Raw genomic sequence first — 12,459 nt, 5'->3', positions numbered from 1 at the left:
GAGGTGGGGTAGTGAGGTAGTTTATTTTGATTGGATAGGTTTTTAGGATAATATAAAATTAGTTAGAGGTTATTGTTTTGTTATTTTGTGGAGGGATTATCACACGGGTGAGGGTGCGTGGTAATGTGAGCTAAAAATGAATAAAATTGGACTTGGAAGTGACAAAATTAGGTGTCTACACTCTATAGCACTTTTTAAAACAAATAACCCAAGTTTGAAAACTTTTCAAAAAGTGGTCAGTCGTATATAATATTTTCAATTTATAGTCATTTCCTAATTTGGGTCATTTTGGCCAACGTAGTCCATATACAATAGTGATACAGTCTATATACAATACTGATACAGTATTCAACTTGGGCAATTCAGCCCTTTTAAAAATATTTTAATTTTTTTTTTTGTTATAAATATTTTAACTGATCAAATATTCTATTTTTTTATTATTTACAAATAATAATTAAATTATATAAAAATGATATAATTGTTAAATAAAATATGTATCTATATAAGATATATGTATAGAAATTATATAGTTCTCTTAAATATGTATATGTATAAAATATATATAAAAAAAATATAAACAATGTATGAAAATTATATAATTATTGTATAAAATGTGTAAAAAAATATACAGTTATTGTATAAATTGTGTATCAAAATTATATAATTTTCGTATAGAATATTTATATGTATAAAATATATATAAAAAACTGTATAGAAAATGCATAAAAATGGCATAGAACAAGTCAATAAATTAAAATGACTAAAAAATAAAATTTAAATTTTATAATTATTTTTATATGAAAATAATTTAATTTGAAGTATATGTTGACAACCCATTTGATATTTTAGTAAATGAAAAGTCGGCTCTTCTAGAACCCACAAATAGACTCTCTGAAATCTCTCCTCCTTTGCCACACGTGGCGCCCATTCACAATCTTTCTTCCACTAATATCCCTGCAATTAATACTCCGGATCATGATAATATTGCTCTCCAGAGTTTAACTCACTCATATCTTCTTCTCAGACTGTCAACTTATTAAATTTAAATACTGTGGAGGACAAAACCACTTCTCCATCCACTACTAAGTTACCCTCTTCTTCTACAATTAATGACAAAGTAATAAATTCCACCTCTTCTTTATATAATGGCCTTTCACCACTTCAATTTCATCAATCGTGCAGTTTATATATTCATAAATCCGCAGCCTCCTCAAGCTCCCAGTTCTTGATTGGAAATGAGGCTAGCGGGACATGCACTGACCTTCATTCTTCATATTAACAGGAACAAATCTTTGTCATGATACAACATCCGGCAAACTTGACGCAAATTGTGATGCAAGGAATGAGACTTGGACTGGACGCCTTCATGCAGCACCACTGGACAATGGAACCACCTCCAATCCCACCGCCGATGAACACTCATGTGGAGTTCCCGCTCTACCCCCAACCACAACAAGGGGCGACTCCATGGATTCAGCAGCATACTGCCATGCTGTCCACGGTAGTCAGCTCCATGCATGTACCCCAGCCCCACAGACTGCTCCCCTCCACGCACAAATGCCACCAGCAAATCAGGAAGAGGTAGTAGGGCGCCAGGTCTGCCGGATGCTATATCATGACAAGGATTTGTTTCCCGTTGATGTGAAGATTGAAGGTCAGTGCATGTCCCGCTAGCCCCATTTCCAACCAAGAACTGGGATTTTGGGGAGGCTGCGGATTCATGGACATATAGACTGCACGATTGACGGGATTGCTCTCCACCAGAATTGTGTTCTCCATCCGAACTAGGCGAATTAATTACTGAAAAAGGCCTTCATTATTTTGCCTTACGTGTACTTTCAAGCTTTGTCTGTTGATTTAATTTTTGCCTGCTTTTGTCTCTAAAATGTATAGTTTGCTTTTATCTCTAAAATATATAGTTCGATTCTAACTCATGGTATATCTCAGAAGCTTTGTTTTCGCCTCAGGCTCGATCTTAAAGTTCTAAATCGGGTGTCTAAATATAGATTTTGGGTGTCATTCAAGGGTACCTTTCTCAAAAAAGGATATTGGGTGTCATTTGACGTGCTCTGAAGTTTCAGATTTGCTTCATAAAGGTAATTGTTTTGTTTAAAGAGGTTTGGTGTAACCAGTCAAATTCTTGGATTTCGGCAATTTTTACAAGGTAATTGTTTCAGTTTGTTCTCTTTCCTCCTATTATCAATTTACAGGTTTCTCTGATCTGATTCCTTGGAGATGTGGGTTGTGTTACATTTTTTTTATAGTGTTTGAAGTGAAAGTTGGGACTTCGCAGTAGCGCATGCGTGCGCGCACACACCAAAAGAGTTTCGGTTGAAGTTTATACATGGCATGGCACACACCCAAAGAGTTTCGGTTGAAGTTTATACATTGAGCTTTATCCTTCATAGATCCGCCTCTAATTACTCAATATCGAGCTTGATCACATTACATCATGGGTTAAGGGATTCTAGGTGATGATGTTTTGTGCTTGTTTTAATATATTACACAGAACCACCATGATTGTGGTCATGATTCCGATATGATTGTTGTTTGTCAATAAATTTCAAACATGAATATATATTTTCATCACTTTTTTCCTTATATAAACTGCTGATTTCGTTCCTTTATTTTTTGTTATATAGGGCCGACCTTAAATTCTCCGTCTACAATTATTGAGTTTTAGTTCGGGTTTATAATTGTTTATTCCTTTGAATGTGTCAGTAGCTTCAACATCAAAATTCGAGAGCCAACAACGGAGTTTGTGATTTCATTGTCTTGATTCATTGGATATATAACTTTTGAAATAATAGTTCTCCACGAAAATCCTTTTGGCATAATGCTACTTTCTACTGAGTACATTATCAGAAATTAAACTGCTCATGCTTTAGTTCTATATCTGGTTTGATGAAATAGGGTTCTCAATAATCCCACCATCTTTTATTAGCCCAATCTTTTTTGTAAGAAAACTACTGTGCTTGTAAGCTTGCTGTCTTGGTTGTTATTTTTCTGCCCTTACCTCACAACGATCAGAACCAACAATTTCACCAAAAAGATAAGAAATGAATTTATTTTTTTCCTATTTTCAGTATGCATATGTGGAGTAACAACCTTTTGTTTTTGTTTTGTCAATTTTTATTGACAGGGATGGAGGGTACTTTAATCAGTTTTCCTATATGCTCTCTGCTTCGTATCGGATCATTTTTCTAATATTACTTTAGTTGACACAGTAAAACATGTTTGGAAATAAATTGCATGTTGAACTGGTCTTGGTATGGCATAGCAGTGTTCAGGTTCAAATTATTTTATGGTAGTTTATCATTTTGATCATTCAAGCTGTTTTTACTAAAACTGCTCAGCTGTACTCCTACTTATGATTGACCAAGTACCTAGGCTCATTTTTGTTACTTGAATTGAGCACTTCTCTAGAGTGATAAACTGGTCATACTCCCATGCTTGGTTGTCTATTTAGTAAATGATACTCTCCTTTCAGATTTTAGGATGTTGTTCTCCTTGATAATAATTCATTTTGCTAAATGTTTGAACTTTGTTCTTTAGATTTGTTACCTGTCAAAAGAGCATAAATTTAGTTGTTTAATTTATGCTGTTCCAACAGGTAACCTATTCTGTTAGAACAATAATGATAATTGTACAAGAAATTTAAAATAAAATTTGCTTGGCTTAGAGGCACAATAATACGCTTCTTGAAGATAGTTGGAGTCTCTCCCACGAGCAAACGGAAGAACTAGTGACAATTCTATCTTCGGGATTCAACTAAGCCACAAAACAAGTAGCATTCAAGAATGTTGCTCTTCTATTCTTGAATTGGTGATTTCACCATTATTTGATAAATGTCTCTCAAGTGTTTTTCAAGGGGAAAGTAGTTTTGAGTGCTTGTGTTTTCCAAACAAAAGAACCGCTATTTATGGGGTAAAATTTTCATGAAAGTGAAAAATATTAATTAAGCAATAGTTAATAGGTTCATGAGCAAAAATTGTCTTTCTTTCGAGTTTCAAGAACCTAAAACGTAAATGAATTTACAATTGTTAATGCATTTGTAACTCAAGATGCATTTGTTTCAATTGTAATTTCACATTCATTTTCTTTGTAACTCAAAATGCATTTGTTTCAATATTAATTGAAACATAAAAAACTTTTAACCTATGCATTTGTTCCAAAAAATTGATTGAAACATAAACTTCAGTAATAATATTCTCAACTCCCAAAATTAGCTCTAATTTTCATAATTGGCTTCAAATTTCGTTTGATGTTGCTCAAATTTGATCTAAATGAAGTGATATGCAGTGATTTGCTTGGAATATTTATTTTATGTTGGCGTTAGCTTATTATGGTGATACTTATTCCATTATAATTATTTGATCAACACATCTGTTCATTTGATATATATGCGATACTTTGAGGCCTGAAAAAATTTGTGCACTTATTTGACACCCTCCAACGGCTTCTTCAGGAGTTCACTACTTTTGCATTGGAAATACAGAAGGAAGCTGATAACTACAGTGACTGTGAAAGACTTGCCGAAAGGTGAAATCAACAAGCAAATTGTACAGGCTCAGGTTGACAGAGATCTCAACAGGCAACTCAAAAAAAGCAAGGTTGAAAGGAAACACAAAGAACAGGGTGAAGTGGCTATCAGGTACTCATTTGCTCCTTGCATAATTCCAAAAAAGAAAAAGTGTCTTTCTATGATTCAAGGAAATTTACTTGTTAAAATCTCTAGATTAATGAATTACTTTGTAGTTGTCCAGTTATGAATTACCGTAAACTTGGCCATTGCCAGAACAGAAAAGATCAATTGCTATGTAAAAATTCAACTATCATGTGTGAAGGTTGGATATAAGCAAATTTGTGATTGCCCTTAATATACGAGGAGGAAGCAGAATATTGCCCCAACCAACTAATATAGGCTTCATTTTGCGCTGTGAAGCACTTCGCTTACAATCTGTTTCATATTGTGTCAACATTGATAATATATTGATTTTTATGCACATGTATTTTTGCACCTATCAAAATCTCTTCAGGAGAATTTGGTTATTTGTGCCTTCTTTAAAATGGTATTAGAAGTGAGGGTTTTTGATATGACATCCAATAATATACTCTCACCAAAACTTCTTTTGTTTTGGCTTAGCCGCAGTAGTGGCCTATCTAGCTAGCCTTCTCAGCCTTTTAATTGATACTTTTGACTTCTTTTTTTTTTTTATTTCCCAATTATCCCTACAGCCGATAGCCGTGAGAGTAATCCTCTGTTTTTACGGTCAGCGCACTAAGCGGTAGGGAACTGGCCAAGCACAAAGTGTTTTTCATTCACCAGAGGTGGGAATCGAACCCCCAATCTCTTGCTTAGGGGGTGAGATGCTGAACCACCACACCACTGTGATACTTTTGACATTATTATTGAAGTAATTGTACGTATGTTTTATGTATGTACGTATTATTTCAAGTCACTGTGATTTAACCCATTTTCTAATGTTATATTTTTTGGTGAATATAAGTTTTTCACCTTCTCTACCTTATATCTTATGTAACAGGTATCAATTTTATGGTAAAAAAATTACAACAGTGGAAACTCACACCTCAGCTAATTGGGAGCATGGTGCATCAACATATTTTATTATTATGTAAATAAAATGCATGTAACTATTTTTTAAAATTTTGCTTCTTATCAAATTTTAATTTTATTTAATTTTTAAATATTCAAAATATTCTTTGCGTTGAACCTGTGTTGACACGGGCTTGCACCTCTTGTTTGAATATAAAACCTAGAAAGTGAGGATGATGATGAAGAGGGTCCAATATTATTCGACAAATCTTTGTATGGTTATTTTATTACAATATTTATTTGTTTTTCCACTTGATATTTCTGTTTGTATTTGTTCTATAACCTGATTATTATTATTTAAATTCCCTTTAAAAGTCATATTTTAGGATAAATTTCTTTCTAACAAAGACAATTTTATGTGTATTTGAATTGAAGAACTTTAATTAAGTATGAATAATTATTTGGGATAATTATTTGGGATAATACTCACAAAAATATCTTAACTTTGATTGAATTTTCAGTTGAGCATACTGAACTTTGCGAGGGTTCATTATCTCTCTAGATTTTTTTTTCGTATTTTAAGGGCATATAACTGCCAACTTGGACATGTGTAAATATGAGGTTGGCGAGTGTATTAAACGCGTCAATACACGTGTAAATATGAGGTTGGCGGGTGTATTAAACGCGTCAATACACGTGTAAAAACGAGATTGGCGCGTGTATTAGACTGTCAGCGATCGAAACTGGGTATAGAGTTTCGGTGGGAATTAAATTCACTTTAAAAAGTCTGGGGTAATAGGACCCCCGCAAAGTTCAATATGCTCAACTGAAAATTCAGTCAAAGTTTAGGTATTTTTGTGAGTATTATCCCTAATTATTTACTATTTCTCTTTTTCTTTCTTTCTTTATATTAAGATCCTCTATTTATTTCTCTTCTTTGGTTTTCTACCACATGGTCAATAATAATAACATACTCAATGTATTTTCACCTAATACGGTCTAAGAAGGGTAGAGTGTAGTTCATACCACTATCTCAAGTGAAGTAGAGAGACTGTTTCTACCCCATGATCAAGTGAAGTAGAGAGATTGTTTCTACCCCATGATCAAATTGAAAAAAAGAATATTACTCCTACTAGGGAAATTTTCTCTTCTATTTTTTTCTTGGCTTAATAGATATTTGTATAGAGATTCCCTTGACGTATTTAATTTTTACAGCATTCATACTATAAATATTTATTCAAGCTTATTTTTAGTCAATTCATTTCAATTATAGACTAAGCTAAAAATAATATTTCAGCACAAGATCATTTCAATTCAATACAGTATAGACATATGCATTTTTAATTAATGACATGCGTCGTAACGTTATTGGTGTGACATACACTTTTTTGAGAAAAATGTAGCCGAACACGAAGAAATATGTAAATATTACATTTCGATTAAGTTTTAATGTATCGTTAACGTTCCTACAAATGAAATGTGTGTCATTGGAACCAAAGGGATGTGGGAATTTATTTGCTTTTGCAATTAATTTGGAATTGATCAAATCTCTAGAAATAGAAAAATTAGACATCTTTCTTAAATCATTCTTTATTTGCTTTATTTGTTCTTAATTATGCCCTTTAATTCAAGTACTTAAGAAAAGTGTCATTAATAATGGTAATGGATGCATACATATGTTAAACTATTGATCTTGGGTGTATTTATACATTTAAGTGTCGTGCTTTACTCATGTTTTAGCTTAGTTTTAGAATAATGTCATTTATATTCTCATAAATTTTTAAATAGTGTCCATCGGCTAACAAACATCATTAGGCTTCTTGTAGATTGGAAATACTGTCACTCTCACTCCCCATGGTTGGTGGGTTCAAAGTGTGCCACGACTCACTGACAATTTCGGCTACAACATCTACTATATTATAAATAGGACATTTAACATATTTTCTAGGGGTACATACGTATTTTGGGAGCAGAACAATACGAGAGAAGCTTGTGCGAGGGTTATTTCTTCACTCTTTTATCTATTTCGGTTCTTGTACGAATAAATTCTATTCGAGGAGTTTGTTTGTGATAACGAGTGGCTAAATATCATTGTTTTGGGATTGCAACTAGAACATGATTGTTTATTATTGTTTTGAATCGACGGATCTTGTTTTTCATTGATTTGTATTCTTATGCTTACTATTTTAGTGTCTGGCCAACATTAGAATAAATTTGTAATTCTCGTGTGAACTGATCAAGGGAAATGTAAGAATAGGATGAAGAACATTAGGGGTAAGATCATCTCTGGCTTGACGTTGTAGATGATTTGCAGCTAGGATAACAACATACCTAATTTTTTTTTATCTGGTTATAAACGAGATGATAACGCTAATGCACTTGAATTAAAATCTCACATCTCCATACAATAATGTAGTTGTGAAACTAATTTAAATAGACGATTAGAGAATGTACTATCCCAAATCATTAACTTAACTCCAGAATCAACATTTAAAAAAAAAGTTTGTTGAGATAATTTAAATTCTATATATGATTGCGATTAAAGCCGTGGCCATGAAATACCTCTTTAATATTGACTACAACACTTTTTAAATTATCATTATTTTATTTACTCACTTTTGCGATATATAGAGCAATACAACATCATTTTACTTGATTACCACAACACTTGTCTAAATATAAGTAAAATTGAATTACACGAAGATATCCATCTCGAAAAAGTTTCTGTATCACTTGATACAATCACATGCACTTGCATGTGCGGTAGATCGCAAAAACTACCCTTCGTATCTTTAGAAATTATTTTACTTTGATTAATCTAATTAGTTTTTATCAAAAAAAAAAAAAAAAAAAGAATACTATTTTCTTTCCACTACAACTAACCTCAGCTAAATCTGAATTGTTAGAGAAACAGATTTAATTTACTCTAGCATCATCTCTAATCTTTTTTTTTTTAACTATCTGTGAATATTATAATTGCAGCATCAATCAATTACAATCAAAGAGCCTCCAGAGTGTAATCACTTTCATGTAATCCACACATCTAGACCTCAAAAATAACCAAAATAAACAACATTTAACTACAAAGTTTCCCGATCAAAGCCTGACATCTCCCAGCTCTTCTGGTGTGTTGCAACATGTATAATCTCTCCCTCATTTCCTTTTGTATGTGTACCAGCTTAATGTCCACCTGCACATTTTGTTGTTGAAATATTCTGCTATTTCTAGCATGCCATGTATAGTAAAGTGATGCTCCCCAAACAGCAGCTACAATTTCCTTTTTGAATTGACTCCATCTCCTTGTTTTGATCCATTTAAGAGTAGTTGTAGCACTGCCACATATAATTGTAATCCCCAACCATTGACTCAACTTATTCCTCAGTTGTGTTATCCATTCACAAGTATCAAATAAATTCAAATGTGTCTCTTTCTTGTCATCATCACATAAACAACATTTGGTGTCATCCATCGAAATATCCAGCTTTCTGAGTCTCATTTTTGTAAGTAGTTTTTCTTGATAGGATAGCCAGGCTATTACGCGTTGTTTAGGTAGCATGAGTGAACTCCACATTAAGTAAGCAACCTATACCCTTTGTCGATTTCCCAGTAGAGCATTATAACTCGATGATACTGAGTAAATACCAGTTGTTGTCATGATGTACCTATTCCCTCGATACCAATGCACCATCTGATCCTTCAAAGAATTTAGTTTTTTTCAATACCAGCTGCAGTCACCAGGAGGTGCATGATCCCAAATGGTTTCTCCATCCTTCATATATATACCATTGATCCATTTAACCCACAATAAGTCTGCCTTCCTTGCTAATTGCCAGAGCAATTTTCCAACTACAGCTATGTTCCAATCACTACAGCTTTTGAGGTTCAACCCACCATATCTGTTCGGGACACAAATCTTAGTCCACGCTACCAGTGCTATCTTTTTCTTCTCTTCAGTTTCTCCCCACAAGAAATATTTGCATAATCTATCTACCTTTTTCAGTATACTCCGGTAATATGAATATAGCACTCCAATAGTTGTATATAGAAAATAAGACTGACATTATAACTTGCAATCTACCTGCATATGATAGCTGTTTGGCATAAGAAACCTTGATCCTATTTGTTATTTTATCCGCCAATTGTTGACAATCCATCCTAGTCCACTTCTTTGATGTAAGTGGAAGCCCCAATATTTAATAGGCAACTCACCCATCGTGAAACCTGTTGCTAACAAAATACTTTGCTGGACAGTTACATCCGTACCAACTATAAAGATAACAGATTTGTCAAGGTTTGCAACTAAACCAGTCACACTACTAAAGTGATTCAGAGCCACCATTACTCTAGTAACAAATCTCAAATTGCCTTTACAAAAGATCATAAGGTCATCCGCAAAAATCAAATGTGTGAGCCTTGATACTTTGCATATGGGGTGAATTTGGAAATCAGGTAGCGTGCTCATTTTATTAAGTACTCTAGACAAATACTCCATCACAATCAAAAATAAGAGGGGAGACATAGGGTCACCTTGTCTAAGGCCTCTTTTTCCTTCAAAAAAACCATGCCCCTCTCCATTAACCTTCACAGAAAACCTTGTAGTAGTAACACATGTCATAACCAATTTGGTAAAAGATTCAGGAAAACCAAATCCTCTTAAAGCTTCTTCAATAAACTCCTAGCTAATCATATCGTATGCCTTTCTAAGATCAATTTTCATAAGGCATCTAGGTGAAGTTTTCCTATTGTAGTGCCTGAGCAGATCATGGCACATAAGTATATTATGAATCAGTGACCTCCCTTCAACAGAAGCTGCTTGATTTTCTGTTATCAGACTTGACAATATTCTTTTTAATCACATACATAACATCTTTGAGATACACTTGTAAGTGATATTACAGCAAGAGATTGGCCTAAACTGGCTTGCATATTCTGGTATTTATATTTTTGGTATCAAAGAAATGAGGGTGGAGTTCACCTATTTTAGCAATTTACCATTTTCTAAAAATTGTAAAACATTTTGTGTTAAATCTTCTCCTATAATGCTCTATGCTGCTCTAAAGAATCCAATCCCAAACCCATATGGTCCACGACTTTTATTCACATTCATTTTGAATAAAACTTTCTGCACATCCTCTGCACAATACGGCTGAACCAACTCTAATTGTTGATCTATTGTAAGGTAATAACCATTCTGTAAGATGCTACCACATGATTTCACTCTATTCCTCTCTCTAGTTCCCAGCATTTCTTCATAATACTCGACAAGAACTTGTGTTATAGCCACTCTTTTCGTCTGCACCACTCTAACTTTGTCTTTAATGTAAGTGATGGCATGTTGTAGTCTTTTATGTTTGATCATAGAGTAAAAGTACCTCGTATTATCATCACCCAATCTAATCCAAGCAACCTTACTTCTTTGTTGTAAAAATATTTCAACTAGATACGATATTCGCCTAAACTTCTGACTCTGCAGTTTCTCTTGAGCCTGTAAACTCATGTCCGTAGGATTGTTGTGCAGCAATTTTTGTATATTGTCTAAGGCCACTCTGTCCTTTTCAACCTCAATCAAGATTTTCCTAAAGTGTTCCTTGTTCAAATTTTTCAGTTTCTTCTTCAACAACTTAAGTCTCTTCATCAATTGCAGCATTTTACATCTCTCTATTTGAGCCTGCCATCCCTATTGCACAACCTGCAAGAACTAAGGATGTTAGCCCATACATTGCAATATTTAAATGCCTTCTTCACCTTGTTAATATTCGCATCTTTAGAAATTTTCAGTAGACAATGATCACTAATCCCTTCATCTAGGAAAGTTGCTATTATCACCGGCATATTATCCAGCCAAGCCTTATTTATAAAAGCCCAATCAATTTTTGAGAATACTCTATTTTCACCATGTTTGTCATTCCATGTATATCTAATTTCTCCATACGGTAGTTTCAATAGTTCACATTCATCAATGCAATTTTGAAAATCCATCACCTCATTTAATTGCACTGGATTTCCACTAATCCTGTCCTCAGCATAAAGCACAGAATTGAAGTCCCCTAGCAGTATCCAAGGTGATATGATTCGATTACTCATACCCTCCAATTGAGTCCATAACTCTCTTCTTTCTTCCTTGATATTAAACCCATACACAATTGTTAAGTAAAACCTATCTTGAGCAATTTTATCCTCCACTTCACAAGTAATACTTTGAGCATCTCCCGAAATCCACTTTAGCTGAAAATAATCATGTCTCCAGAATATCAATACTCGACCATTGTGATAATACTTATATAGTATTCGGAGACAGATATTATTCCTTTTGTGGTTATTTTTTGACGTATTTGACTCTTGGATTGCATTAGTAGTTCTTACACTATTGACACCTGATTTTGGGCATGATTGGTAGTTTGAATAAGTTCTTTTCGGATTGTTGTAATTACTTATATGGTTCGACTTCGTTCTAGAAGACTTACCTTGGGATATTTTTTTGTCTTTTCCTCTTTTCTTATCAGTTTGGGTGATAGGCTTACTTGTCAAGGTATGCCGCGACAAGTGCCATCATGACCCTCACTTTTGGGTCGTAAAAAATTAGAATCAAAGCAGCCAGGTTTCATTGGTTTCAATGGTGTAAGAATGAGATGTCTAATAGAGTCTTGCAGATTGGTACGTAGACATCCGTGTCTATCTTCAAGAGGCTGTAGGATGTCTTTAGGAAACTTTCCTTATTTTTATTCCTTACCGTGCGAAGTTCTTCCATATCTTGTGTTTTAAGTTATGTTTCACTCTTTCTGCGCAGATGGTGTTGACTAGGTCCCACGAGAGTAGTGATGTAGAACCTTCACCCAGAGGACGAGCCTCGAGTCATGGATGGGCTCGAGGAAGGGGACGGTCCCGTAGTGCAGTCTCGTCTA

General features: G+C 34.0%; 2 protein-coding genes across 3 annotated transcripts; one reads left to right on the top strand and one right to left on the bottom strand.

Annotated features, from left to right (window-relative positions):
- The first annotated feature begins 1,019 nt into the window (after nucleotides 1–1,019).
- On the top strand, nucleotides 1,020–5,800 carry LOC107870309. Of its 2 annotated transcripts, none has more exons than XM_016716800.2 (4): nucleotides 1,020–2,096; nucleotides 2,211–2,471; nucleotides 4,469–4,654; nucleotides 5,547–5,800. In XM_016716800.2, the coding sequence occupies exons 2-4, from the start codon at nucleotides 2,350–2,352 to the stop codon at nucleotides 5,638–5,640; spliced, it is 402 nt and encodes a 133-aa protein (XP_016572286.1). In that variant the 5' UTR covers nucleotides 1,020–2,096; nucleotides 2,211–2,349; the 3' UTR covers nucleotides 5,641–5,800. The 2 variants fall into 2 exon arrangements, with proteins under 2 accessions (XP_016572286.1, XP_016572285.1); XM_016716799.2 differs by having other exon boundaries at nucleotides 1,020–2,164; nucleotides 2,265–2,471.
- Nucleotides 5,801–10,601: 4,801 nt separating this feature from the next.
- Nucleotides 10,602–11,204, bottom strand: LOC107871609. The gene has a single exon (XM_016718535.1). It carries the CDS (start codon nucleotides 11,202–11,204, stop codon nucleotides 10,602–10,604), a length of 603 nt encoding a protein of 200 aa, XP_016574021.1.
- Nucleotides 11,205–12,459: the final 1,255 nt, after the last annotated feature.

This window comes from Capsicum annuum, chromosome 5, assembly GCF_002878395.1.
Source record: "Capsicum annuum cultivar UCD-10X-F1 chromosome 5, UCD10Xv1.1, whole genome shotgun sequence".
Taxonomy (NCBI): domain Eukaryota; kingdom Viridiplantae; phylum Streptophyta; class Magnoliopsida; order Solanales; family Solanaceae; genus Capsicum; species Capsicum annuum.
Note: the sequence above shows the minus strand (reverse complement) of the source record. Positions and strands in the feature narration are given on the sequence as shown.

Excerpts from the sequence above, each read along its gene's own strand:
- LOC107870309 (XM_016716800.2), top strand. The coding sequence starts at position 2,350 with ATGGCACACACCCAAAGAGTTTCGGTTGAAGTTTATACATTGAGCTTT. Across the intron at positions 2,472-4,468 it reads CATGGGTTAAGGGATTCTAG|GAGTTCACTACTTTTGCATT; the intron begins GTGATGATGTTT and ends CGGCTTCTTCAG. Across the intron at positions 4,655-5,546 it reads CAGGGTGAAGTGGCTATCAG|GTATCAATTTTATGGTAAAA; the intron begins GTACTCATTTGC and ends CTTATGTAACAG.
- LOC107871609 (XM_016718535.1), bottom strand. The coding sequence starts at position 11,204 with ATGCTGCAATTGATGAAGAGACTTAAGTTGTTGAAGAAGAAACTGAAA.